The sequence below is a fragment of the Microtus oregoni genome, unplaced genomic scaffold, assembly GCF_018167655.1.
Source record: "Microtus oregoni isolate MIOR12 unplaced genomic scaffold, Mior012 000000F_ref0000247, whole genome shotgun sequence".
Classification (NCBI taxonomy): domain Eukaryota; kingdom Metazoa; phylum Chordata; class Mammalia; order Rodentia; family Cricetidae; genus Microtus; species Microtus oregoni.
In genome coordinates this window covers 74,505,038-74,532,188 of record NW_024543059.1, presented here as the reverse complement: position 1 = coordinate 74,532,188, position 27,151 = coordinate 74,505,038, and the positions used below count along the sequence as shown (strand labels likewise).

At 45.1% G+C, this 27,151-nt stretch overlaps 1 protein-coding gene and 2 non-coding genes across 3 annotated transcripts; 2 read left to right on the top strand and 1 right to left on the bottom strand.

Moving 5' to 3' along the window:
* Positions 1 to 1,175: 1,175 nt before the first annotated feature.
* Positions 1,176 to 1,339, top strand: LOC121453902. The gene has a single exon (XR_005975110.1). It is a non-coding gene; the product is annotated as a U1 spliceosomal RNA (small nuclear RNA).
* A 1,792-nt stretch (positions 1,340 to 3,131) lies between these two features.
* On the top strand, positions 3,132 to 3,203 carry Trnap-ggg. The gene has a single exon. It is a non-coding gene; the product is annotated as a tRNA-Pro (tRNA).
* Positions 3,204 to 6,237: 3,034 nt separating this feature from the next.
* Positions 6,238 to 26,759, bottom strand: LOC121466458 (centrosomal protein of 128 kDa-like). Its single transcript, XM_041680222.1, has 8 exons — positions 26,613 to 26,759; positions 15,018 to 15,273; positions 12,441 to 12,603; positions 10,739 to 10,870; positions 9,989 to 10,172; positions 7,653 to 7,768; positions 6,708 to 6,802; positions 6,238 to 6,540 (listed from the first exon to the last, which is right to left on the bottom strand). The coding sequence occupies exons 1-8, from the start codon at positions 26,757 to 26,759 to the stop codon at positions 6,371 to 6,373; spliced, it is 1,263 nt and encodes a 420-aa protein (XP_041536156.1). The 3' UTR covers positions 6,238 to 6,370.
* Between the last annotated feature and the right edge of the window lie 392 nt (positions 26,760 to 27,151).

Sequence of the window (27,151 nt, the reverse complement as noted above, 5' to 3'; positions counted from 1 at the left end):
TAGGAATATACTATCACTGCCAGTCTCATCAGACTGACAGCTCCTTCCAGGGAAAAAAACGAGCTGACCAAGCAGCCAGGGCAGCAGCCCTCCAGGGCCTAGACTTACCTCAATCACCTCAGGGGGTACACCCACATTCTCAGTCACCCCCTGATATTCGGCAAATTTTGTCCGACCTACATCGGCTCTTTCATCCTAATAGGCTCTGTCTCATTTTGTCAAGGCTCACCTCCAACCCAACCGCGAGGACTTAGAGTTCTTAAAAACTATCACTGCCTCTTATAAAAATCTGTCAAACGTCAGATTCCACAGATCAGGCACAGCAGAAAGAGATCCGACTGCCAGAAACATTGTTTGCTGGCCTCCACATGCCAGCCATGGCTCAGACACATCTGCCACTCCCCCACATACACAACACAGAAAAGAGAGTACTTATTTTTTTTTGTATGGGCATTTGTGTCTGATTGTATGTGTTCAAGACACATATGTAGGAGCCTGAGGAGGTCCAGAGAGGGCAGAGTGGGTCCCCTGGACCAGAAACACAGACTCGGGTCATCCCAAATACCATGTCTCATGGTGTTTCTGTAGAAGAGAACAGAGAAAACCATACATCAAGAGTCTTGTAAATTGCAGTGGTGGAGACATGACGTAGGCAGGTTCGACCGAAGCTGGAGACCTCTGCTGTAGGGCTGGCTCTCTTGCTGCCTGGCTTCTCTGACTTCGTATTGGCGGAAGACAGGGGTCTGTCGCTATGCACCAAAACCAGCCACAAGGCAGTTAGGCCACGGCGGTGAGCAGCCATAGGCTATTTGGGGTGGGAGATAATACAAAATGATTTGTCTCTGGTCCTGCAACACTCCATCCAGCTCTCGGCAAGCAAGAAAGTTCACCAAGCCAACGGGGCTAAGGAGAGGGGTGTAGTGTCACCCCTGGGTGTCAGTTGGGGGCGTGGTCTATGCAGATGAGGGTCGCGCAGGGGCTGCTGCATCCGCAATCTCTGCGGAAATGCGAGGGATTTCCACGCGGCGTGGAAGAGAGCGCGGGTCTGCGGGTGGCAGCGGAGAGCACGAATCGAGTGTGCGCGTCCGGGGCGATCCTGGAAAAAGCGGAGAAGTGACCGTGAGTTCAGAGTGCAGGGCCGGTGGGGCTGAGTGGGGGCTGCGGGTGAGTAAAACATACTTACCTGGCAGGGGAGATACCATGATCACATAGGTGGTTTTCCCAGGGCGAGGCTCACCCATTGCACTTAGGGTGTGTTGACCCCTGCGATCTCCCCAAGTGTGTGAAACTCGACTGCATAACTTTTGCTAGTGGGGGACTGCGTTCGCGCTCTCCCCTCTTATCTTCGTTTTAAAGAGAGATAGCTATTGTCTCCTTCTCCTTACAGTCTATTTTTGTTTCTCTTAGTATGTGTCTAAGTGACTCATTTTGCCTTAAGTGATCTTTTCTTATCTTAGATTTTGGCCTGGTAGTCAACACCTTCCTTGACTCCGCACACCTCTAGCTGAAAGACAGCAACCGTTACTAAGAAGAAAAAAAAAAAAAAAAGAAGCAATTCTGGCTAATTAAAAACAAAACGAAACACCCCTCGTGGTTTTTTATCTCCCTAAACACAAACTCCAGTCTCTTCATAGTCACCATTCTCGCGGAGACGTACTGGGTTCCACCCGGCTCCGCCTCAGATCCCTGCGGTGTGTGGTCACAGTCGCAACCACCCCCGTGACTCTCTACTCCAGGTCAAGTCCCTCCTTCTCCTACCCGTCTGTACCGCCTGAGCACTGGCACCGCACTCGCCTTTCCCACGCGGGGCCGCGCCGAGGCTCCAGCACACACCTGGGGTGACCAGCTCCTCGCGTGTCCGTGCTCCGGGTTTGCAAAGGATCAGACCCTAAGCGCACTTGGTCTCCTTCGCGGAGTCCTATTGGGAGCCTGGACGGTGAGTCCGCCAGCGTGGAATCCCCGCGGCCCCGACACCCGGGTAGCTGCGGGGTCCCAGCGTCCCAGAGGTGCCGGGTCCATAACGTTCGCGTGAGCTCGGGAAGCGGCCATGGAACACGCAGATGCTGGGCCCCCCGCAAGGTGGGCAACGCAGGTGTGGCCGCCGCAGTGAAGCCGAAATCACAGAGGAGACGCGGCAGAGCCTTATGAACTGTGGCTGTGGCACAGTCGGTTAGTGGGTTCTACTGTTGATCAGAAGATTGGTGGTTCAAAGCCACCCAGGAATTACAACTTTTGGGCGTTTAACGTTTCCAAATTTGCAGCCACTTGTGTGCTAACTTGGCAACTGGAAAGTGCACATCCCTACATCCTTCTCAGAAATTCCCGAAGCCCACGAAAAACCCAGCTCACGTACTTAAGACCTTCCTTACCTGTCACACGCTGTCTCTTTATGGCCTGGCCTCTGGCAGGAAAAACAACAAAGCTAATTTTTGGGGGGAGTAGGAGTGCTGAGGGGGCACCTGTGGACAACCCCCACCTGCCGTCTTTGTTTTATTTGGGGATGACCGAGAGTGGGGATCCTCCTTAATGAAGGAAAATTATGGACAACAAGTCACCAAAGCACAGGAAACGGGCCAGATTTTAATAAAATAGGTAAACTTTCCACCAATGGCTAAAGATATGCATATGACAATTCATATGCATATGAATTAGGCGACCACAGCCTAATTCGTAATCACAAAACCCTGGAACCGATTTATTTCGAAAACCATGGGATGTGGAAAAACCAAAATAAATCACAGAAACGGGCAGGCCCGGCTGTGTTTGGTATGGAGTCTGGGGACTGGCGGTGACGGTTTTGGTCTCTGCTGGTGGGCGGCGTCTAGGGAAGGCTTTGGACCGCTAGTTCGCCCCCTCCCCAGGTGGCCCAGCCCCAGCCTCCACGGAGAGGAGGGCAATGAAAGGCTGTCACGTGCTTGGACTACACCTGCAGGAGTGGTATCGACCCACAGACTTCAGTTAGCGACTGCCCTCACCACCCAACCGAGGCACGGACGCGTGCACTCGGCGCCGCTCCCAACCCAGCGGCTTTAGAGAAATCATTTCTGCAGAACAGGCCGGTCCGCGCCAGGCTGAGCTTGACTGAGGCTTGGGTGAGCATCCGCTATAGAGCACATCACTCGGCGTGGCTCGCTGTGGTCGTATAGTGGTTAGTACTCTGCATTGGGGCTGCAGTAACCTCGGTTCGAATCCGAGTCACGGCAATTATTGTCCTTCCCGTCTGGTGTGCTGCTTTCTTGGCCCCGTGTCCCCACGCCTAGCTAATATCTTGACATAGACTCCAGTCTCCCAGTCTCCCTAGTTCAAGTCCTGCTGACATGGAGAAACTCAAACACTATTATTACAGTTTGCAGTTTGGAGTCTTCACTGTCGATCACGCTGTCTCAGGTGGAAACACAAAATCGCCTTCATTGTCAATCACCCTGAGACCAGGGCATAGTAAGCACCATCTTTGAGCAACACCCCTACCCCTGGTTTTGATGCAGGCTCACTCTGAATGTTCCTATCTGGTATTTTGTCTTAGTAATAACCCATTAGTGGGAAAGCTTGTTTTCTTTGTTCTGCCCTCTCCATTACTAGTGATGGCTCCTAGTAATGGAGTCTCAACTGGCCATCTCCTTCACCAGGCAAGGATTCCAGTGGAAGGACTGGGCTGCATTCAATTCCAAAAACTGCAAGTGGGTCCCATTGCTGAGGTAACATCCACACATGGAACATGGGGAAGTCAAGCTGGGTCATACAGGAAGCCTGCATCCCTACTTTCTAGACTCTTGGCTGAGGGAAGGTACTCTGTGGGCTATTGAAAGAGAAAAGCAGACGCCAACCAACCCAGTCACAAAACCTTTGACCTACAAAATGTCCTGCCTACAAAATATGAAAGACAATGGTGGCACAGAACGTGTGGGAATAGTCAACCGGTGTCTGATTTGACTTCAGGCCCACTCCACAAGAAGGAACCCACACCCAGCACTTGCTTGGGTAACCAAGAACCAGAGTAGATGATAGACAGATAGATAGTAGATAGGTCAGTAATAGATAGCCCAGAGACCTAGGGTAAAACCAACACTACTGGTCTAAAAAAAAAAAGGTTTTGCCCTAGGTCTCTGGGCTATCTGCTATCTACTATCTATCTACTATCTATCTATCTATCTATCTATCTATCTATCTATCTATCTATCTATCGTTTATCTACCATCTCTCTCCCTTTTTCTAGTCTTGCACAGAAACACTCTCAACAGGAGGTATGTAGCCCCTGCTACAGGCTCCTTTTACTCCAGCTAGTCATAAGGCTCCTCCAAATATTGCTTAGTTAGACTATCAAGAGGGGTTCCTTACCCCACCTCTACCCCCAGCAGGGTCTTCTCAAATTCTGCATTTGATTAGACAGTCCTAACCTGCACTGTCATCCTAGATGAGAGGTGAAGAAAATCCGTTCCAGTCTGACAGTCAGAGATGCTGGGGCTGGGTCCTGAACCTCTGTGAGCCCTGCATGGATGTGTGGCAGCCTAAGACAATTAGCATGCCTACTCCATGGACCTGTCCCTACAAGTCTCAAGAAACTTCTGTCTTTGGTTGCGGTGATCCAATCTACTAGCACAGCACATATGACTGGGAGGAGAAAGTTAAGAACAGGGATCGGAGAGGTGGCTCGTGCATTAAGAGCTCTTTTGGCTGTCTAAGAAGACACACCTGACAGCAAAGACAGCAAATAAACGTCTTTAATGTGCATTCCAGGTGACATCCACTGCCCTCATCTGGCTACTTTGAGAATTGCATGTACGTAGTGGCAAAACACCCACAACAGACATAAAAGCACCACAAAATGACCCAACATGTCTTGGAGGACATTATGTCTGCTGTGCGGTTATCATTTTTGAATATCACCCACGTTTCAAGAAAACCAGAGGAAGACTGCTTTGCATTTCCTTATTTTTTGTACACTCTTTTGTTGAATGTTCTCATTTCCAGAGAGGCCGGGAACAATGCAGTTGTGTGATGTCAAACGCCCCTCTGTATGCTGTGAATATGTTTTACTGCCATTGCTTAATAAAGAAGCTGATTTGGCCAAGGGCCAAGCAGATTATAGCTACGCAGGAAATCCAAACAGAGATACAGAGAGAAGGAAGGCAGAGTCTAGGAGATGCCATGTAGCCAGCCACTGGAGGAGTGGGATGCCAGAGAATTAGTGGTAAATCACAGCCATGTGGCAATGCACAGATTAATAGAAATGGGTCCATTTAAATGTAAGAACTAGCTAGTAATAAGCCTGAGTCATTTGCCAACAATTATAATTAATATTAAGCCTCAGAGTAATTATTTATAGGCATCAATCGGACAGCGCAGAACACAGAAAACCCTCGGCTACCGTTAGTTGTGTTTCCCTTTAGTTTTCTCTGCATGATGATGTCATGATGTTGTACAGTGTGTGCACCACATTCTACTGAAGCTGAATATATGACCCCGAGGATGCGATATGTCTAGTTTCTCTGTAGACTGCTGGGTATAGACGGAGCAGGCCATGCCATCCGTATCCATACCCAAGGTGCCATCTGCCTGTGTAGCCCATGGCTGGGAAATCATTGTGCAGCCCAAGTGGCCTGGAACTTGCTGATACAGATCCACGCCTGTGAGTTGTGGGTTTACAAGGGTGTGACAGCTCACCTGACTAAAGAAGAGTCTTAAGAGTGGAAAGTTGGAAATTGCTTTTTATTCATAAAACATTCATTTATTCAATGGGGGCTTTAAGACAGCGGTCATTATAGACAGTGTGTAACCTTAACAAACTATTAAAACAATGGAAAGAACAAAATAAATAACAAAAGATAACAAAACCTTACACTAAGATGAAGAAAACCAAAAAAACTAATGCAGATATCCCAATATATAAACCAAACCAAAACAATCTAAAACATAACAAAAACAACCAACCAAACAAAATTAAGCAAAATTCCCAGTTTCCTTTGGAATTTTCTTTAAGTAAAAGGAAATCAATAACATGAGACAAGAGGAAGTGGATTAGTCTCTGTAGGGAATTATCGTCACCAACACGTGTGCGTGATATGGGGTCAGCGTCAGCTCTGCACTAGAGAGAGAATCTCAGGCTTTGGGTGTGGTCTGTCTGGATAGCAGTGTGACAGAGTCTTCCTTGTCAGATTCCACATCACATATGGAGTCAGCTTGCCAAAGCCCTTGACAGTAGCTGACAGATTAACTCTTCTTCACCCACATAACTCCCTCCATGTTGTTTTACCCACACCAGGGCCACTAGGTGATGGATGTTAGGCTTCTGTGTAATTCATGGGGTGTCCTCTGAATCTCAAGCTTATTTATGATGTAGTCTTTTCTCTGGATGTGAGCCAACAGAGGTGGATCAGATTGCGGCTGGATCCTCTGATGGTAGGTTGATGGTTTCCTCAATGCTGAATTCACAGCAGAAAGTATGCGGCTTTTTCAGAGGAGGCCTGGATCCTGGAGTGTAGAATGTCATGCCTTCAAGGTGTCTCTGGCTTTCTCCAGCCTTCTGAGTTCTCTTAAGAGGTGCTGTCAGAGAAGAAGTGGAAATCAGACATAGAAACTGTCTCTCTGGGACACTGGCACGAAAAATAAATCAGGACCTATTCAACTCTAGTAAAATAAAGTCAAGGAAGAAAACCCACACCATGAATATCCAGGTTGGTGGGAATGGGGCTCCATGGTGGCTCACTTGCCTGGCACATAGTGCTCCTGCTGCAGCAGCTCCATCTGCAGGAGCCTCTCCTCCTGGGCTGTGGTCTCTTCCAGTTCATGCTGGAGATGTTCAGACCTAGAGGAGATGGACAGCAAGGACGGAGGCCTGGTGGGGCCCTGCCATGCCAGATTTTGAGCCCCCACTAGCTACACAATCCAGCATCACCTTTTAGCTGAGCTCATTCCCTGTTTCCCCCATGGGAAAAAGAGTCACAGAGACCCTGGGCTGGATGTTTTCGCAACTTTTAAAAACTGCTAAAAGTTGAACTGGAAAATACACTGTGCTGACTAGAAAAAAAAAGAGTATATTTTCTCAACAGCCCAAAAACATTAATTTGGAGAAATGTCAATGTCTGAGTCACAGTTCAGGAAAGATAATCCGGGCCATGATTGGATACCAGATCAATGTGAACAACCTGTAAAACTCCATGTCTGCCCTCTTGTGGAGCCTACACAACATTGCAGAGAAGGCTCTGATTATTCCTACAGCTCAGAACCTGCATGGGGTTAATTTGTCAGCTCCTAATCTGTTTATGGCCAGAATAAATCTTCTCACAGGAAACTGATGAACCCTGCAGAGAGCCTGCAACCAGCTGGAGTGGGCTGCATTCAAATCAGCCACAGACTAGAAACTTCTCTCTCAATGTGATGTTCCTGAAGGAAAATAAAGTGGCAGAGGACACACCGTCCCTCACAATTGACCTGCTTCTCACAAGAGAAGAAGGGGACACGATCCTCAAAAGACCAATAACCAAACATATTGTTTCCTGGACAAAAGTTCCTGGTATTAGCCAACTCGATACTCTGAGGTATTCTTTCCCTGGCTGTGGCTGGGAGCCTTGCCAAATGAATAAAACCCAAAGAGGACAGAGATCCAGGTACAGGGGATCCACTAGGCTCCATCTTCCGCCAGTCCGTGCTCCTACCTCGTCTGGGACTCTGCGAAGTGATGCTGCAGCTTTCCTGCCGTGTCCTTTTGCTGGGTAACCAGTTCCTTCGGCTTCAGTAGGGAATGAAGATGTTTCTCCAGTCTTTGTTGTTCCTAATCATTAGAAAATTGTGTTCTTAGGACAGGGTTGTCTGCACCCACGTAAACATGTGTGCATGCATGCACACAGACACACACAAACACACACACTCCTGAACACACAGAAGTACATGGATGCACACATACAAGCACACTGCATTGCATCCACATGTGTAGTTCCTAGCTAACACTAATGGAGGAAGAGATCACCTGGGATTGTACCGAGAAGAGAGTTAACTACTTTCCTTAGCCCACACCCTCTCCATCTGTATCCTAACCCAGGCACAGGGATGGGGTGATGTGGTGAGAATTGTGAACTCTGTCTCTGTTTTGGTAAGTTTTCATTTTATTTCTACTTTACATGTGTGGGGGTTTTGCCTGCCTGTGTGTCTAGGCACTACATGCACGCCTGGTCCCTGGGAGAAGAACACAGTGGACAGAGCAGTCAATGTAGTGCTTGCCTTAGAAACCCAAGCCACAAAATGGTGGATGCCAGGGTTCCTTCACCCAGTTAGCCACGCTTGCATAGCCAGTTTTCCAGACTGTCCAATGAAGGCTTAGTTCCGTGGTACAGGACCACTGCCTGGTGGTGGACCAGCCCCCTGCTTTCACTCAGTGCTTCCCAGTGACTCCAAGGGGGGCAGCTTCTTCCAAAAGGAGCTCTCTGAACCACAGGTTACCTCAATTTTGGCCTAATGAGTTCAAGGAATGAGTTCAGAAAACCAGAAAATCTCTACAACCAGGAGTCAAATAAACCTTTCCGTCTAGTAAGATGATTATGTCAGGGATTTCTCTAAGTAACAGAAGGCTGACTGACTCATGGCCAAATGAGTGCATGTATTATTTCCTGCTTAACAGTATTCCATGGAAGGGCCTGATTTCACTGAATTTTTACTCATCAATGATGGACATTTGAATATTTTCTGGTTTGGCGGTGCTCTGAGGAATGCTTCTATAACCCAGGTGTCCCCTAGATTCTCTGTGGACTTTTCCTTCTCATTCTGGGATCACAGGGTCATCTTGTGACTGCAATCCAAGTTTCTGAAAAATTATACATAGCTTCTCCCAGGGCTACACCATTTCACACCATAGCAATGCCGGGTGGGGGGGTCCTCATTTCTGCCAACGTTCATCAGGCCAACTTTAACTCAGCGTAAAGAAGCTGGGAATGAAAGCAGCTTCTGAGCGCTGCAGACACAACATGTAGTGAGTCCTGTAGACTATGATGAGCCTAAGTGGGCTGCACTAAGACAGCCTGTTCTCACAGCTCAGCGTGGCTATGGGACTTCTGCTGGAGGGAGACACCTCTGCAGTTCAGAATTTCATTGATTTATTTAAGTTCAGAATTTCTTAAAGAATAAAATCCAGGCCAAGATCCAAGGACAAAACCAACTGAACCAAGATTAGACAATGGTGAGAGAAAAATGGTAGCAGGCAATGATGAGAAGAAGAACAAAACAGGATGCAGGCAAGTCGTTAGTGGACAGTCACCTTTCACCCAGAGCAGAGAAGGACACACATCCTCAACTGGTCTTTCCTGCCAGGTTCTGTGTTGTGAAGCCAACGAGACAAACCAGACATTTCCTGGGAGGTTACCTCAGTTCGGTGAAAGGAAAGAAGTCTACTTTTTGTTTTCAAGAAAGCTCTGGGGTTTGAATTTTTGTATTATAAAACACATTAATTCCAAAATAGTGAAAATGTGTAAAAGTTGAGAGAAAACACCAAGTCCTTTCTCTTTCTTACCAAAAGAACCATTTAGCAATAAGATGATGAGGCAGAAAAAGATAGGAAGCTCTACCTGTGTGGAGACAGGAGATCCAAAGAGCTCTGGCCTGGTAGCTTAAGCGGAACAGAAATATTCTGTTCTAGCAAGCAAATGATCCCCAGGCCCTTGTCCTCACTCACACACTCACTCAAAGCTCTGTGATTCTCCCTATGTAGCTCCCAGCACAGAATCCTTCCTACCGTACTGACATGTAGGTGTGTGATATGTGATTTACTAATCTCCCTCAATGGACTGCATCTTCTACCAGAGCAGGATGGTTTGTTTTCCAGTCAGGTTGTGTGTTCCAAGAGGTTACTCCCCAGAGAGACTTGTGAAGGATCCCAGATATGGACCATTAGACAGAATGGAGGTGGTCAGCTGGGTAACTGAGTGGACGGTTACATGATGGTGTACATATGTGTATGTGCGATTAGATAGGTGGGCAGCTTGCTCCTGCTGCCTCAGCTTACCCGCTGCTGCTTGCTCCAGAGTTTATAGATCTTCTCATGGGCCTCCTCACAGAGCCTCCTTGTCTCCTCACAGGACTCTTGCAGGGAAATCTGTTCTGCTTTCAGCTTTCTCTTGTCTTCGTTCAACATGCCCACTTTTTCCTTCATCTGTGTCCATTCCCCCAGAAGCTGGCTGTGGAGGGTGCTTAACCATCACAAGCAATGATGAGCTCCAGTCCACCTCCATCTGCCACTCCTACCTACTAATACCACCTTCCCTGCAAGGTCCCGTGTCCTCAGATAACACCAGACTGCAGACCACATTAGCCAGGCCAGTGTCCCCTAGGTGATGCACCTCTAAGAACTTGCACCCCCAACACACGCCGATCCTACACTGATCATGGTATTGGGAGACCATCATCAGGTATAGAGCAAACATGGTCTGAGGGAGGACAGAGGACCCAAGGGGAATACATTCCACATCTGTGTCCCATAGCAACAGGCTATGTAAGCCCCTGTCAGAGTCCCAGAGTCAGAGTCCCAGAGACCATTCATGGTGCAAACCATGTTTTCTATCTAGAAGCTCTGGAAGCTGACAGGATCACGTTGGGAGGGGCTCTTGGAACTCCTTGCACTTGGGAGAAATCAGTCTGGGAGGACAAGTACAAGGTAAACAAGCTAGATCCACAGCCCTCACTTTGGTTCAAAGGCAAAGTGGGGGAAGAAGCTATCCTTCCGAAGTACAGGGGTCCCATCCAATCAGACACTCACCGGTAGGAGTTGATCTCCTCAGTCAGCTTCTTGGACTTGTATGAGCTCTCTCTAATTTCCTTGTGGAATTTCTCCAGCTCTGACATCTCTTTCTGATGATCCATTTTCAGCTCCTCAAGCTCAGATTTCAGCCTATCGTAGAGCATGGGCCCAGGAACAAAGAACCCCATGAACACAGGAATTACGGCTGTGTCTTGAATTATCCTAGTCCACTGGATGTCACATCCTTAATCCTAGGTACTAGGACCTGTTGATGTTTCTTAGACTTGCTAAGCTGCCCCAGTGGCAGAAAGGCAGAGCGTCAAGAGACAGACAGGGCTACATGAGCTTCTTTAGTAGGCCTGGAGGAACAAACTAGCTCTTTTTAAGATGTCCCAGGAGTCTGTGCCACGGGTCTGGGCCTACATGAAACCTGTAATGACATGTCTCCTGTCTTCAGAAAAAAAAAGTTTATTCTGTGTTCTTGTTTTCACAGGGATGCCCAGAACTCATAATCAGGATTTCCATGGAGGAAACCATATAGTACAATGACTTTATAAACTCCCCAGGGAATTCCATTCAGTCACCAAGGCAACCTCGAAGAATGAGGGCAGGGATGCTCAAAGTGGGACTCTCTGGCCTCAGCACTTATATCACCTGAGACTCTGAGACAAACAAATCATCGGCCCTACTACCAATCTCTGACTCACATCATCTGGACAAACACACACACAAACACACACTATAAGGGAACCCCTCAGAGACAGTACAGAACACACTCAGACATCACAGCACAAAGAAGATTTAGTGACTCAGAGGAGCAATCATTGAATGGGGGGGAGGGAGCTGCCTCTGAATCAGGCAAGGGCTGAAGGCAAGGAATGGGTTGTTTTTTGTTTTTTTTTTTGTTTTTTTTTTGTTTTTTTTTTTTCCAGCCATGGGTTTTAATGAGATAAGGGGAAGTCTGTGCTAGGATGAGTTGGTGAGACCTGATTGGACAGGTAAGCCAGAACACCCAAATAATGAATTTTGATTTCTGAACCTCAGTGTTTGTCTTCAGGAATGAGTCAGTGGCCAACGAAGGAATGAGCCCTGGGGACTAATTTTAGGAATGCAATTAAATGTTTTATCAAGGGAGAGAGAAGTGAAAAAGGCAAAACCTGCCACTGCCATATGGGCAATGTTTGGGCCCCTTAGCCTTCACCCACATAAACCCATACACAATTAGGATGTTAGAAACAGGCAGGTAGGTGACTTTATCTCAGAGTACAAGAAACAAGAGCAGATAGCTTCCCAGATGAGCTGCAGGCCTCCCAATCACACACTGAGATGGACCTAGTGGACCAGGCCCTGCTCTCCAAGCAACCAGCAAGAAATCACCCAGTCAAAAACAAAGACTCCCCAAGAACTCAGCCCCAGCATCTCCCACAAGCCAACACCTATCCAGGCCTCTTTGAAATGCATGTTGTGAGCTCACACACTACTGCCCCATCCATAAAATGTGACTCAGGCTGCAGGCTCTGCTTTTCAGTAAGAGGAGGCAGAGCAGACTGTGTCCCCATCTCACTCCTGCCCAGGCTTCAGTTCTGCCTCTCAGATGCACATGGGAAAAGTAGTTTGGGCAGGAGGACACCTTGGAGGTGCAGCCTCAAGTGCCATGAGAAATGAGGGGTGGACACAGGATGGTCAAAACAGTCACCAGAGAAGTGGACATAATGACTACCTGTTGTTCAAATCATTGTTGGTATAATTGGCCAGGATTGCACGAAGTTCATTCCTCTCATTGGTCATCATCTGGAGCTGAAGGGTCAGTTCATCGACCTTGTTCATCTTCTTCTGCTCCTGCTCACTGACGGAGGTTGAGGTTGATGTTTTTCCAGCACTCCCTGTAGGTAGACGTTTATCAGTGAATTTGTCCAGTTAGATGGTACGGGGCTGTGAGAGATCATGTTGAGTCCCAAAAAGAGGCCTAAGGAAGAGGGAATGCATGAAGACCCCCAAAGAACAGAACAACTGTCCTCCAGTTGGAGCCCATAAGCCTTGTCTCCTTCCCCAATCACCATTGCTAGATATTTCCGTTAATATTTAGAAATGTTATTTTCAGCTGTGTGACTTTTGTTTATGCTGCATTTGTTTAACTCTGTGAAGCTGTGTTACTGTGCCTGTCTAAAACACCTGAGGGTCCTAATAAAGAGATGTTCAGCCAATAGCGAGACAGGAACAGGGATAGGTGGGGCTGGCAGGCAGAGTGTGTAAACAGAAGGTGAACTCTGAAAGGAGAATAGGAGGAGCCCAAGAAGAAGACGGGAGGACTCCAGGAGCCAGCTACTAACTCACTCAACAGCCATGGCGTAAGAGTGAAAGTGAGGTTTACAGAAAAGAGAGATAAAATCCCAGAGGCAAAAGGTAGTCGGGATAATTTAAGTAAGAAAAGCTGACAAGAAACATCCCAAGGTAAGTATATAAAGCCTCTGTGTGTGATTTATTTGGGATCTTGGTAGTGGGTCCCCCAAGAAAGCCAAAAGAGTAAAATATCCCACAACACATCAGTCCCTACTGCAGCCCCACTGACCCTGGGAGGTACAGGCTAGCCCAGTCATGCTGGTTTCAAAATGTCAGCTCCTGTCTGATGAGATGCAGGAAGGTCCTGATGCCCTCGTGATTTTCACCTCCCAGACCAGCTAACTTGTGTCCAAGACTAAAAGCAACCAAGTGTCTCAGACCTGAGTGCAGGGATGGGGAGTTTCCCTTCCCGATATTCACATCAGACACCCATGGAACCTACAGATATCCACTGAGGAGAAAGTGCAGGAACACCCAACCTTGACGACTCACAGTGACACTGTCTCCTGCTGCATTCTTTCCCACTCAGAATTATAGTAAGGAGCTCCCAGCACAGTGGCTGCAGCCTTGACCATTCCTAACTCTTGGCAGAAATCCTCCAATTGTGGTCTGCTCTTTAGGAACCCAGAGAAGAAGCACAGGCCCATTGCTTCAGATGGTCCCACCTACCAAACCCCATTTCTAGAAGGTCCCATTTGAGTCTCACCTTCTTCTTAGAAAACCAGAAATCGCTCTGCCAGTTGGTGTACTTAGTCTTGTACATATCTCTTGGTGAACCGTATAAACAATAAATGCCTCTAGAGCAGTTGGCATTGCCACCACACTGGTGTTGCCATAGAAGATGCCAAGCGCTCTCCAGGATACGACAGAATGTTCAGACAAGAGACTTTTGGGATCATCACCTATCTGATAGATAACTCTTTCCCAATTCACAAAAAACCAAGCTACCCTTTCCAGGAGCCTTTCCTGAGTCACAGCCAAAGCCTTTCAGCACCTCTTCCTTTCAATCCAGAGGTCTCCCCGATGATTAGAATCTAGTTCATTCTAATTCACAAGCTCATCCTGGGTGGAGGACTAATTTTACTTTCCAGAGACTTCCCAGGAATGGCTCTTGCCATCCCTAAGACGACTAATCAATAAGATGAGAAATAAAGGATGCTAAGACATTAGCCCAGGATGATGGGGAAGGACGATCAGATCCATACAGTGGACAAGCACATCAGAGAAGACCCATGGGACTGAAACATTGTGTGGGGCGGTGGGGGATTGGGGGTGTCCTTTCAGAACAATAATAAATCACATGGGTAATAATGAAAAATTGATCAAAAGCTTCAGAAGAATACTTTCCAGCCCTCACAGTGTTAGCAAAGGCATGATCAGCGGTTCATAGGTGAGGCTGAATATACCTAAGGCCTGGGCATCCCCAGGGGAGCCCCCAGACACCAGGAACAAACATTTCCAGGAAGAGTGATAGCCCATTCCTGCACTCTGGTCAGAGGAGAGATGATTGGCTAGCGAGAGGAGAGGAATTCAGAAACCTTAGGGGTCACTGACATGCAGCAATAATTGGTGGCTCCTGCCCTGCAAGGGGTTGTGATGTAAAATGTGAGAACCTCCTGCTTTGTCCGGGGGACTTTACTCTCCCTGTCTTTAGTGACACAGAAACCAAAGAAATCCAGTGACGGTGAAGGGCAGGGCTGGAACTGGAACCTCGGTGGTCCTTCTGTGCTTCCCTCACACAGGCAGAGGGAAAGCAGAGGGCCCCCAGCACAGCAGTTGAAGCCTTGACCATCCCTGGCTCTCTGCCAAACACACCATCAGAAATCCTCGACTCTGGGTCTGCTCTTTAGTAACTCAGAAAAGCAGAGAAGACTCCCACCTCCTGAGTCCCACTCCTGAAAGGATCAACTTAAGTCTTCCTCTTCAGGAATCTCTCTGTCCCCTGCCCAGGACTCACTGCGCTTTCTCCGGAACCATTTATTTCTTGATGTGTGACTCGGAGACTGAAGGCCATCTTCCCTGTGCCTCTCTCTGGCCTCCCTGCGCTCTCCATCCTGTCTCCCAAGCAGCCTGTTCAGTCGTTTCAGCATGGCTGTGGGTGAACCACACAGGCACTGAACGAATGCCTCAAGGGCAGTTGGCGTTGCCACAACACTGGTGACATCACAGAATTCCAGGCTCTCCAGGATACAGTAGAATGTCCAGGTGGGAGACTGCGGACGTCATATGATACACATTATTTTACATACAGAATTATTTACACTGTTTGCCTAACCATCTTTCTTCTCTAGACTAAAACATAAAGATTCATCATGAAAGAAATCTGGGGTAGAAGCATGTGGGTGTACAAAAGCCAATGGGATGAAGCCTTCAAGTCTCTTGTTTTACACAGCAGCATCTACGAGAAAGCACCCCAAGAGAAAAAACCATTATTGTTTATATGACAATTTGATATCACCCAGACTCAGCCATCAGTCAGTCCAATGCTGGCGTGACGAGCAAACCACAGCTGTGGCCTTGGAACCAGGGATGGTAGTTACCCATGGGTTATTTAGCCACTGCCATCCACAAATGCTCAACCCAGTGACAGATCTAATACTGTGTCCACAAGATGGAACACTTCATCAAAGAGACCAAGTACCAACTCAGCGGCTGACTACATCTGATCCTGCTACATCTGACCTAGAGACAGGAGTCATATATTATCATGGATCTATAATATATCGATATATATTGATATATAATATATATTATCACATATATATTATCACCACAGGAGATGTGTTTGAGAGATGTGTTTGCCTCTTGGGTCTATGGGCCTAGTTAGTAGCATGAGTCAAAGAACCTCAGAGTATTCACATCTTCCAGCAAGACAGTCCACAGAAGAACCTGTCTGGCAAGGGTATTCTTGTGACAGCAAAAGAACTTCAGGAATTGGCCTAGGCTGGTGTATCCCTCTGATCACATACCACACCCACAACACACAGTAGCATTAGAGGGCCTGCTGACTGCAGAGCTGAGGTTCGGGTTAATAGCTCACTGAGAAAACTGTTGCTATCTTCTGCATTTGATGATGGCCTCTTATTTAACATTGTGTTTCAAGTAGAAAGAAAACCTGTGTCTGGTAACATCCAAGGGATATAGGCAGGAATGACCATGCTTCCCATCACTCAGTGATCAGCTGGGTATTCAATGATTCCTGTTCTTACTACTGTAGACTCTCTGGAGTTTGAGAGAGGTCCTGGTCCCCAAAAGTAATTTCACCGGGGGTACAGCAAGGATACTCGTGAGCCAGAAGGGATAGCAGATACCTGTAATCCTAGCACTCAGAAGACAGAGCAAAAAAGAGGCTCCCTGTAAGTTTGAGACCATCTTGGTATGCATAGTCAGTCACTGAAAATAATATGTAAGCAATTTCCTAAGTCTATAATCTACCATTACATGGATGACATTTTATTATCTGATTCAAATGTAGATACTTTAGAAAGAATGTTTAAAAAAGTAAAGAAAGTTTTACCTAAATGGTGATTACAAATTGCTCCTGAAAAGATTCAGAGAGGAGATTCTGTTAATTACCTAGGTTACAGAATAGGTTTACAGAAGATTAGAACACAAAAGGCACAAATTAGGAGAGACCAGTTGTGGACTCTTAATGACTTTCAAAGATGGTTAGGAGACATTTCCAGTCTACGACCAGCTGTTGGGATAATACCTGATCTAGTAATTCATTAAACAAAACCTTAGATGGTGACAAAGACTTAAATAGTCCCAGAGAGTTAACAGCTGAAGCAGAAAAAAAATTGATGATTGTTGAGGAGAAATTATAGGAGGCACATGTGGATAGGGTGAATCCAAATCTTAATTGTATTCTAGTCATATTGCCTTCCAGAATTTCTCCCACAGGAATTTTAATGCAGGGGAATGATATTACCTTAGAATGGATCTTTTTACCACAGAAATCAAGTAAAAAATTAAAAAAAAACTTATATGGAAAAAGTGTCTGAATTAATTATAAAAGGTAAATTGAGCATTCATCAACTAGCAGGTAGAGACCCAGCAGAGATTATAGTGCCTTTCACTACTGATGAAATAAAAAAGTTATGGGTAGGCAATGAATCATAGCAAAGAGTTTGTGTTAATATTTTGGGAGAAATTAATAGCAATTATCCCAACAGCGATAGACTTAACCTTATAAAGAGAACTTCTTGGATTCTTGCCAGAATTGCATGTGATGCACCAATAACCAGAGCCTGTACATTTTATACAGATGCAAATAAATCAGGGAATGCAGGTTACAAATAAGAAGAATTAAGTAAGGTGGAACAAAGCACTTATAATTCTGTCCAGAAGGCAGAATTATATGCTCTTCTTATGGTGCTAAGGGATTTCAAAGAACCTCTCAATATAGTTACTGATTCATAATATGCAGAAAGAGTTGCCTTGCATATGGAAACCACTGAATTTATACCAGATGATACAGAATTGACTTCATTATTCATTCATATACAGGAAAAATCAGGAATAGGCTTTGTCCTATATACATAACACACGTCCATCTCATATGGGTCTGCCAGGTCCCCTAGCACAAGGTAATGCAGAAATTGATCAATTACTGATTGGAAGCATATTGCAGGCCTCAGAATTTCATGACAAACATCATGTCAATAGCAACGGTTTAAAGAAAGTTTTCTATTACATTGGCAACAAGCTAAGGAGATTATAAAGAAATGTCCTATTTGCTCTTTCTAGAACTAAACACCGTTGCCTGCAGGGAGTAACCCAAAGGGTACTCAAAGAAATGAGATCTGGCAGATGGATGTGTTCTACTTTATGGAATTTGGAAAATTAAAATATGTGCACCACGCCAGAGACGCGTATTCAGGTTTTCAATGGGCAACTGCCTTGAGCTCAGAAAAGGCTGATTCGGTAATTACACACTTATTAGAAGTTATGGCCATCATGGGTATTTCTGCACAAATAAAGACACACAATGGTACAGCATATATATCTAAGAAAATGAAACATTTTTTGCTAATTATAATATAATTCATATTACTTGTATGCCAAATAATCTTACAGGTCAGTCAGTTATAGAAAGGTCAAATTGAATTATATAAGATATGCTAAACAAACAGAAAGGGATGGAAAATACCCCAGAAATAGACTGCATAATGCTTTATTAACCTTGAATTTTCTTAACACTAATGAGAAAGGAACAATGGCAGCAGAGATAATGGGGAAAAAAAACTTCTGAATTGAATCAATCAGTATATTGATTCAATGCAGTGTTGACCTCACAATGGAAACTGGGAGATGTGCTACGTTGGGGAAAAGGTTTCTCCCTTGTTTCCACAGGAGAAGAAAAACTATAAAAACCATCAAAATTAGTAAAGATTTGCTTTGAAAAAGAAACCTCTTGAGAAAGAGAAATGATGGATCATCCACAGTGGTAACCACTATATAGGTGGTGAGGAAATCATATAGGGTTGGGGCAGGCTCTTGTCTTTATAGGAAAATACATTTCTTCAAAAATTCAAGAGACCCTGGATGTTTTGATGCTGACAGAAGGAAAAATAACTATCCAATAAAGATTTTCAAGAAAAAGGAATATGACTTATGAGGACAGATGATCAAAACATATATATATATATATATATATATATATATATATATGAATATATAGAGCTGGATTTGGAGTTGGACAATGGCTCTGTCCTTTTCTAAATACAAGTGTGTTGTTAAAAGGAACATTCAGAGTTCCTGTCTTATGTCAGGAGCCATCTGGTATGGGACAGAAGGAAGATTTTAGGAAAAAGTTTACTTTCTATGCCTATTTTGTCTATATTGTATGTATGTTTATATGAATGATGTTTAAGTTTTTCACAATGAGCAATAGAGTTTACTAAAGATGCTTTTCCTGCAGTAATCTTTGAAGTTTCCAGTAAGAAGATGGAGCCCCACAGCAACAATTCCATCTGGTTGAGATGTCATCATGATGCTGACAGCGCTACTACAAGACTGTCTTTTGAATACCAGCTGCTGAAATGATGCACCTTCTCATGACGTTCTGGCCAGAACTCCAAATAAGAACTTTGTAAAAAGCCCTATTAACTACTCAGAAATCATTATACTAGACAGTAATCTTGAAACTTAACCATCATTTTACTTTTACAAAATCCCATAAAAAGAACATCACTCCCATGACAACTGGAAGCAATTCTAGAAGATGACGTCCCCTCTCCCAACAAAGTTTGTTCTCAGGGTTGGGGATACCGTTAAAGTGGTTGTTGACTATTACTTGTCTAAGGTAGAGGGTTAGGCTGGAAGCTATGTAGACTCAAAAGAATAAAAGAGGGGAAAATTGAATGGGATATTAGTGTGAACTTATTCACTAACAATAATAGTGGGTAATCGAGCGAATACTTGTGAGCTATTATTTATAGATAATTTACATTGGTATACTTTTTTGTATATTGATACAAGTTCAAATTATATTTGTTATTTCTGTTTACAATATTTGTACCCATATGCAAAGTTATTCTGTCAGATTGTATACATGCATGTTTCTATCTCTCTTTAGAACATTTTGTATATTGATACAAATTTTAGGGTATATTTTCATATTGCATTATATATTATTCTTACCTCTGATCAAGATACTTATATATTGCTTACATTTTAAGGTCATTGTCCTCATTTGTTGCACATTTGTTTACAGATTATTTAATATTCTGACATGAAGTCTTAATCTTAAATTATATAGGTATTAAATATTATAGGTCAAGAGTTGTTCATGTTTGTTATACATATAGTTAGAATAATTAGGTTCCTTAGATACATAGAGATTGTATTCTGCCTAGATAGGTAATCTTCAACCACTTCAAGGATCTGTAGAACATGGCATTCAAATAATTTAGGGTTCTTTTGAACCCTAAGAGACATGATTGCTCCGGATAGCACCAATCTATGCCCAAGAGAACGTTGAGCACCAAAGACACTCCACTCTGAGTTTGTTTTCTTCTTGGCACAATTAGCTTTTGGGTAAGGAACTGCCCATGCCTCAGCCACTGACAAAGTCCATGGTATCTGCTGGATAAGCAGGACACAAGGAAAAGGACTGCCAAACCCTGCCAAGACAGGGTAAGACAGTTCTGAAAAATGGTCTGTCAGTTACACTAGGCCTTAGCCAAAGTTGGTTGCTTTAACATAGCAAATGAGACTTTGGGTGATTGCTCAGGTAGCCAATTGTCTCTGAAATATACTGCTCACTCTGGAAGCTGCTTGATTGCACTTCCTGCCTACTCAAGTAATATTATCTCCCTTCTCAGGCTTTCGATGGGGTTGAAGATTAGATAGTCATGGTTACCATCTTCTTATGGTTTAGCCAAGCCTATTTCCAATGCAATACTTAGACTCTTGGAATAGAATATCTATTCACATTTTTCATGTGTTCCTTGCTTAACATTGTTGGTTGTAATTTTATACTTGATATCTGTTCCTATTGTATATAGTTTTGTATTGCTCTTATTTAGACAAAAGGGGGAGGTGACGGGGAATCTTTGCCAACCAATTATCTTTAAGAGGTGGTACCCAGTTAGGGTGTGCTTTCTGGGACCAGGAGAAAAACAGTGCATGGCCCAGGAGCCCTCTCTCTGTGTGGTTCCCTCACAGCACAGCTGAGCTTGGACTTTGATTCCTGTCTTGTGAACTATCTACTATCTATCTATCTATCTATCTATCTATCTATCTATCTATCGTTTATCTACCATCTCTGTCCCTTTTTCTAGTCTTGCACAGAAACACTCTCCACAGGAGGTATGTAGCCCCTGCTACAGGATCATTTTACTCCAGCTAGTCATAAGGCTCCTCCAAATATTGCTTAGTTAGACTATCAAGAGGGGTTCCTTACCCCACCTCTACCCCCAACAGGGTCTTCTCAAATTCTGCATTTGATTAGACAGTCCTAACCTGCACTGTCATCCTAGATGAGAGTTGAAGAACATTCGTTCCAGTCTGACAGTCAGAGATGCTGGGGCTGGGTCCTGAACCTCTGTGAGCCCTGCATGGATGTGTGGCAGCCTAAGACAATTAGCATGCCTACTCCGTGGACCTGTCCCTACAAGTCTCAAGAAACTTCTGTCTTTGGTTGCGGTGATCCAGTCTACTAGCAGAGCACATATGACTGGGAGGAGAGAGTTAAGAGCAGGGATCGGAGAGGTGGCTTGTGCATTAAGAGCTCTTTTGGCTGTCCAAGAAGACACACCTGACAGCAAAGACAGCAAATAAACGTCTTTAATGTGCATTCCAGGTGACATCCACTGCCCTCATCTGGCTACTTTGAGAATTGCATGTACGTAGTGGCAAAACACCCACAATAGACATAAAAGCACCACAAAATGACCCAACATGTCTTGGAGGACATTATTTCTGCTGTGCAGTTATCATTTTTGCATATCACCCACGTTTCAAGAAATCCAGAGGAAGACTGCTTTGCATTTCCTTATTTTTTGTATACTCTTTTGTTGAATGTTCTCATTTCCCGAGAGGCCAGGAACAATGCAGTTGTGTGATGTGGGACGCCCCTCTGTATGCTGTGAATATGTTTTACTGCCATTGCTTAATAAAGAAGCTGATTTGGCCAAGTGTCCAGCAGATTATAGCTACGCAGGAAATCCAAACAGAGATACAGAGAGAAGGAAGGCAGAGTCTAGGAGATGCCGTGTAGCCAGCCACTGGAGGAGTGGGATGCCAGAGAATTAGTGGTAAATCACAGCATGCGGCAATGCACAGATTAATAGAAATGGGTCCATTTAAATGTAAGAACTAGCTAGTAATAAGCCTGAGTCATTTGCCAACAATAATAATTAATATTAAGACTCAGAGTAATTATTTATAGGCATCAATCGGACAGCGCAGAACACAGAAAACCCTCGGCTACAGTTAGTTGTGTTTCCCTTTAGTTTTCTCTGCATGATGATGTCATGATGTTGTACAGTGTGTGCACCACGTTCTACTGAACCTGAATATATGACCCCGAAGATGCGATATGTCTAGTTTCTCTGTAGACTGCTGGGTATACACGGAGCAGGCCATGCCATCCGTATCCATATCCAAGGTGCCATCTGCCTGTGTAGCCCATGGCTGGGAAATCATTGTGCAGCCCAAGTGGCCTGGAACTTGCTGATACAGATCCACGCCTGTGAGTTGTGAGTTTACAGGAGTGTGACAGCTCACCTGACTAAAGAAGAGTCTTAAGAGTGGAAAGTTGGAAATTGCTTTTTATTCATAAAGCATTCATTTATTCAATGGGGGCTTTAAGACAGCAGTCATTATAGACAGTGTGTAACCTTAACAAACTATTAAAACAATGGAAAGAACAAAATAAATAACAAAAGATAACAAAACCTTACACTAAGATGAAGAAAACCAAAAAAACTAATGCAGATATCCCAATATATAAACCAAACCAAAACAATCTAAAACATAACAAAAACAACCAACCAAACAAAATTAAGCAAAATTCCTACTTTCCTTTGGAATTTTCTTTAAGTAAAAGGAAATCAATAACATGAGACAAGAGGAAGTGGATTAGTCTCTGTAGGGAATTATCGTCACCAACACGTTTGCGTGATATGGGGTCAGCGTCAGCTCTGCACTAGAGAGAGAATCTTATGCTTTGGGTGTGGTCTGTCTGGATAGCAGTGTGACAGAGTCTTCCTTGTCAGATTCCACATCACATATGGAGTCAACTTGCCAAAGCCCTTGACAGTAGCTGACCGATTAACTCTTGTTTACCCATATAACTCCCTCCATGTTGTTTTACCCACACCAGGGCCACTAGGTGATGGATGTTAGGCTTCTGTGTAATTCATGGGGTGTCCTCTGAATCTCAAGCTTATTTATGATGTAGTCTTTTCTTTGGATGTGAGCCAACAGAGGTGGATCAGATTGCGGCTGGATCCTCTGATGGTAGATTGATGGTTTCCTCAATGCTGAATTCACAGCAGAAAGGATGCGGCTTTTTCAGAGGAGGCCTGGATCCTGGAGTGTAGAATGTCATGCCTTCAAGGTGTCTCTGGCTTTCTCCAGCCTTCTGAGTTCTCTTAAGAGGTGCTGTCAGAGAAGAAGTGGAAATCAGACATAGAAACTGTCTCTCTGGGACACTGGCACGAAAAATAAATCAGGACCTATTCAACTCTAGTCAAATAAAGTCAAGGAAGAACACCCACACCAAGAATATCCAGGTTGGTGGGAATGGGGCTCCATGGTGGCTCACTTGCCTGGCACATAGTGCTCCTGCTGCAGCAGCTCCATCTGCAGGAGCCTCTCCTCCTGGGCTGTGGTCTCTTCCAGTTCATGCTGGAGATGTTCAGACCTAGAGGAGATGGACAGCTAGGACGGAGGCCTGGTGGGGCCCTGCCATGCCAGCTTTTGAGCCCCCACTAGCTACACAATCCAGCATCACCTTTTAGCTGAGCTCATTCCCTGTTTCCCCCAAGGGAAAAAGAGTCACAGAGACGCTGGGCTGGATATTTTCGCAACTTTTAAAAACTGCTAAAAGTTGAACTGGAAAATACACTGTGCTGACTAGAAAAAAAAAGAGTATATTTTCTCAACAGCCCAAAAACATTAATTTGGAGAAATGTCAATGTCTGAGTCACAGTTCAGGAAAGATAATCCGGGCCATGATTGGATACCAGATCAATGTGAACAACCTGTAAAACTCCATGTCTGCCCTCTAGTGGAGCCTACACAACATTGCAGAGAAGGCTCTGATTATTCCTACAGCTCAGAACCTGCATGGGGTTAATTTGTCAGCTCCTAATCTGTTTATGGCCAGAATAAATCTTCTCACAGGAAACTGATGAACCCTGCAGAGAGCCTGAAACCAGCTGGAGTGGGCTGCATTCAAATCAGCCACAGACTAGAAACTTCTCTCTCAATGTGATGTTCCTGAAGGAAAATAAAGTGGCAGAGGACACACCGTCCCTCACAATTGACCTGCTTCTCACAAGAGAAGAAGGGGACACGATCCTCAAAAGACCAATAACCAAACATATTGTTTCCTGGACAAAAGTTCCTGGTATTAGCCAACTCGATACTCTGAGGTATTCTTTCCCTGGCTGTGCCTGGGAGCCTTGCCAAATGAATAAAACCCAAAGAGGACAGAGATCCAGGTAAAGGGGATCCACTAGGCTCCATCTTCCGCCAGTCCGTGCTCCTACCTCGTCTGGGACTCCGTGAAGTGATGCTGCAGCTTTCCTGCTGAGTCCTTTTGCTGGGTAGCCGGTTCCTTCGGCTTCAGTAGGGAATGAAGATGTTTCTCCAGTCTTTGTTGTTCCTAATCATTAGAAAATTGTGTTCCTTAGGACAGGGTTGTCTGATCCCACGTAAACATGTGTGCATGCATGCACACAGACACACACAAACACACACACTCCTGAACACACAGAAGTACATGGATGCACACATACAAGCACACTGCATTGCATCCACATGTGTAGTTCCTAGCTAACACTAATGGAGGAAGAGATCACCTGGGATTGTACAGAGAAGAGAGTTAACTACTTTCCTTAGCCCACACCCTCTCCATCTGTATCCTAACCCAGGCACAGGGATGGGGTGATGTGGTGAGAATTGTGAACTCTGTTTTGGTAAGTTTTCATTTTATTTCTACTTTACATGTGTGGGGGTTTTGCCTGCCTGTGTGTCTATGCACTACATGCACGCCTGGTCCCTGGGAGAAGAACACAGTGGACAGAGCAGTCAATGTAGTGCTTGCCTTAGAAACCCAAGCCACAAAATGGTGGATGCCAGGGTTCCTTCACCCAGTTAGCCACGCTTGCATAGCCAGTTTTCCAGACTGTCCAATGAAGGCTTAGTTCCGTGGTACAGGACCACTGCCTGGTGGTGGACCAGCCCCCTGCTCTCACTCAGGGCTTCCCAGTGACTCCAAGGGGGGCAGCTTCCTCCAAAAGGAGCTCTCTGAACCACAGGTTACCTCAATTTTGGCCTAATGAGTTCAAGGAATGAGTTCAGAAAACCAGAAAATATCTACAACCAGGAGTCAAATAAACCTTTCCGTCTAGTAAGATGATTATGCCAGGGATTTCTCTAAGTAACAGAAGGCTGACTGACTCATGGCCAAATGAGTGCATGTATTATTTCCTGCTTAACAGTATTCCATGGAAGGGCCTGATTTCACTGAATTTTTACTCATCAATGATGGACATTTGAATATTTTCTGGTTTGGCGGTGCTCTGAGGAATGCTTCTATAACCCAGGTGTCCCCTAGATTCTCTGTGGACTTTTCCTTCTCATTCTGGGATCACAGGGTCATCTTGTGACTGCAATCCAAGTTTCTGAAAAATTATACATAGCTTCTCCCAGGGCTACACCATTTCACACCATAGCAATGCCGGGGGGTCCTCATTTCTGCCAACGTTCATCAGGCCAACTTTAACTCAGCATAAAGAAGCTGGGAATGAAAGCAGCTTCTGAGCGCTGCAGACACAACATGTAGTGAGTGCTATAGACTATGATGAGCCTATGTGGGCTGCACTAAGACAGCCTGTTCTCACAGCTCAGCGTGGCTATGGGACTTCTGCTGGAGGGAGACACTTCTGCAGTTCAGAATTTCTTTCATTTATTTAAGTTCAGAATTTCTTAAAGAATAAAATCCAGGCCAAGATCCAAGGACAAAGCCAACTGAACCAAGATTAGACAAAGGTGAAAGAAAAATGGTAGCAGGCAATGATGAGAAGAAGAACAAAACAGGATGCAGGCGAGTCGTTAGTGGACAGTCACCTTTCACCCAGAGCAGAGAAGGACACACATCCTCAACTGGTCTTTCCTGCCAGGTTCTGTTTTGTGAAGCCAACGAGACAAACCAGACATTTCCTGGGAGGTTACCTCAGTTCGGTGAAAGGAAAGAAGTCTACTTTTTGTTTTCAAGAAAGCTCTGGGGTTTGAATTTTTGTATTATAAAACACATTAATTCCAAAATAGTGAAAATGTGTAAAAGTTGAGAGAAAACACCAAGTCCTTTCTCTTTCTTACCAAAAGAACCATTTAGCAATAAGATGATGAGGCAGAAAAAGATAGGAAGCTCTACCTGTGTGGAGACGGGAGATCCAAAGAGCTCTGGCCTGGTAAGCTTAAGCGGAACAGAAATATTCTGTTCTAGCAAGCAAATGATCCCCAGGCCCTTGTCCTCACTCACACACTCACTCAAAGCTCTGTGATTCTCCCTATGTGGCTCCCAGCATAGAACCCTTCCCACCCTACTGACATGTAGGTGTGTGATATGTGATTTACTAATCTCCCTCAATGGACTGCAGCTTCTACCAGAGCATGATGGTTTGTTTTCCAGTCAGGTTGTGTGTTCCAAGAGGTTACTCCCCAGAGAGACTTGTGATGGATCCCAGATATGAACCATTAGACGGAATGGAGGTGGTCAGCTGGGTAACTGAGTGGACGGTTACATGATGGTGTACATATGTGTGTGTGCGATTAGATAGGTGGGCAGCTTGCTCCTGCTGCCTCAGCTTACCTGCTGCTGCTTGCTCCAGAGTTTATAGATCTTCTCATGGGCCTCCTCACAGAGCCTCCTTGTCTCCTCACAGGACTCTTGCAGGGAAATCTGTTCTGCTTTCAGCTTTCTCTTGTCTTCGTTCAGCATGCCCACTTTGTCCTTCATCTGTGTCCATTCTCCCAGAAGCTGGCTGTGGAGGGTGCTTAACCATCACAAGCAATGATGAGCTCCAGTCCACCTCCATCTGCCACTCCTACCTACTAATACCACCTTCCCTGCAAGGTCCCATGTCCTCAGATAGCACCAGACTGCAGACCACATTAGCAAGGCCAGTGTCCACCAGGTGATGCACCTCTAAGAACTCTGCACCCCCAACACACACCGGTCCTACACTGATCACGGTATTGGGAGACCATCATCAGGTATAGAGCAAACATGGTCTGAGGGAGGACAGAGGACCCAAGGGGAATACATTCCACATCTGTGTCCCATAGCAACAGGCTATGTAAGCCCCTGTCAGAGTCCCAGAGTCAGAGTCCCAGAGACCATTCATGGTG

Excerpts from the sequence above, each read along its gene's own strand:
- LOC121466458 (XM_041680222.1), bottom strand. The coding sequence starts at position 26,759 with ATGAAGGACAAAGTGGGCATGCTGAACGAAGACAAGAGAAAGCTGAAA. Across the intron at positions 15,274-26,612 it reads TCTGGAGCAAGCAGCAGCAG|TCTCCCACCTGGACATTCTA; the intron begins GTAAGCTGAGGC and ends TGACGTCCGCAG. Across the intron at positions 10,871-12,440 it reads AACAATGATTTGAACAACAG|GCTGAAATCTGAGCTTGAGG; the intron begins GTAGTCATTATG and ends GCTCTACGATAG.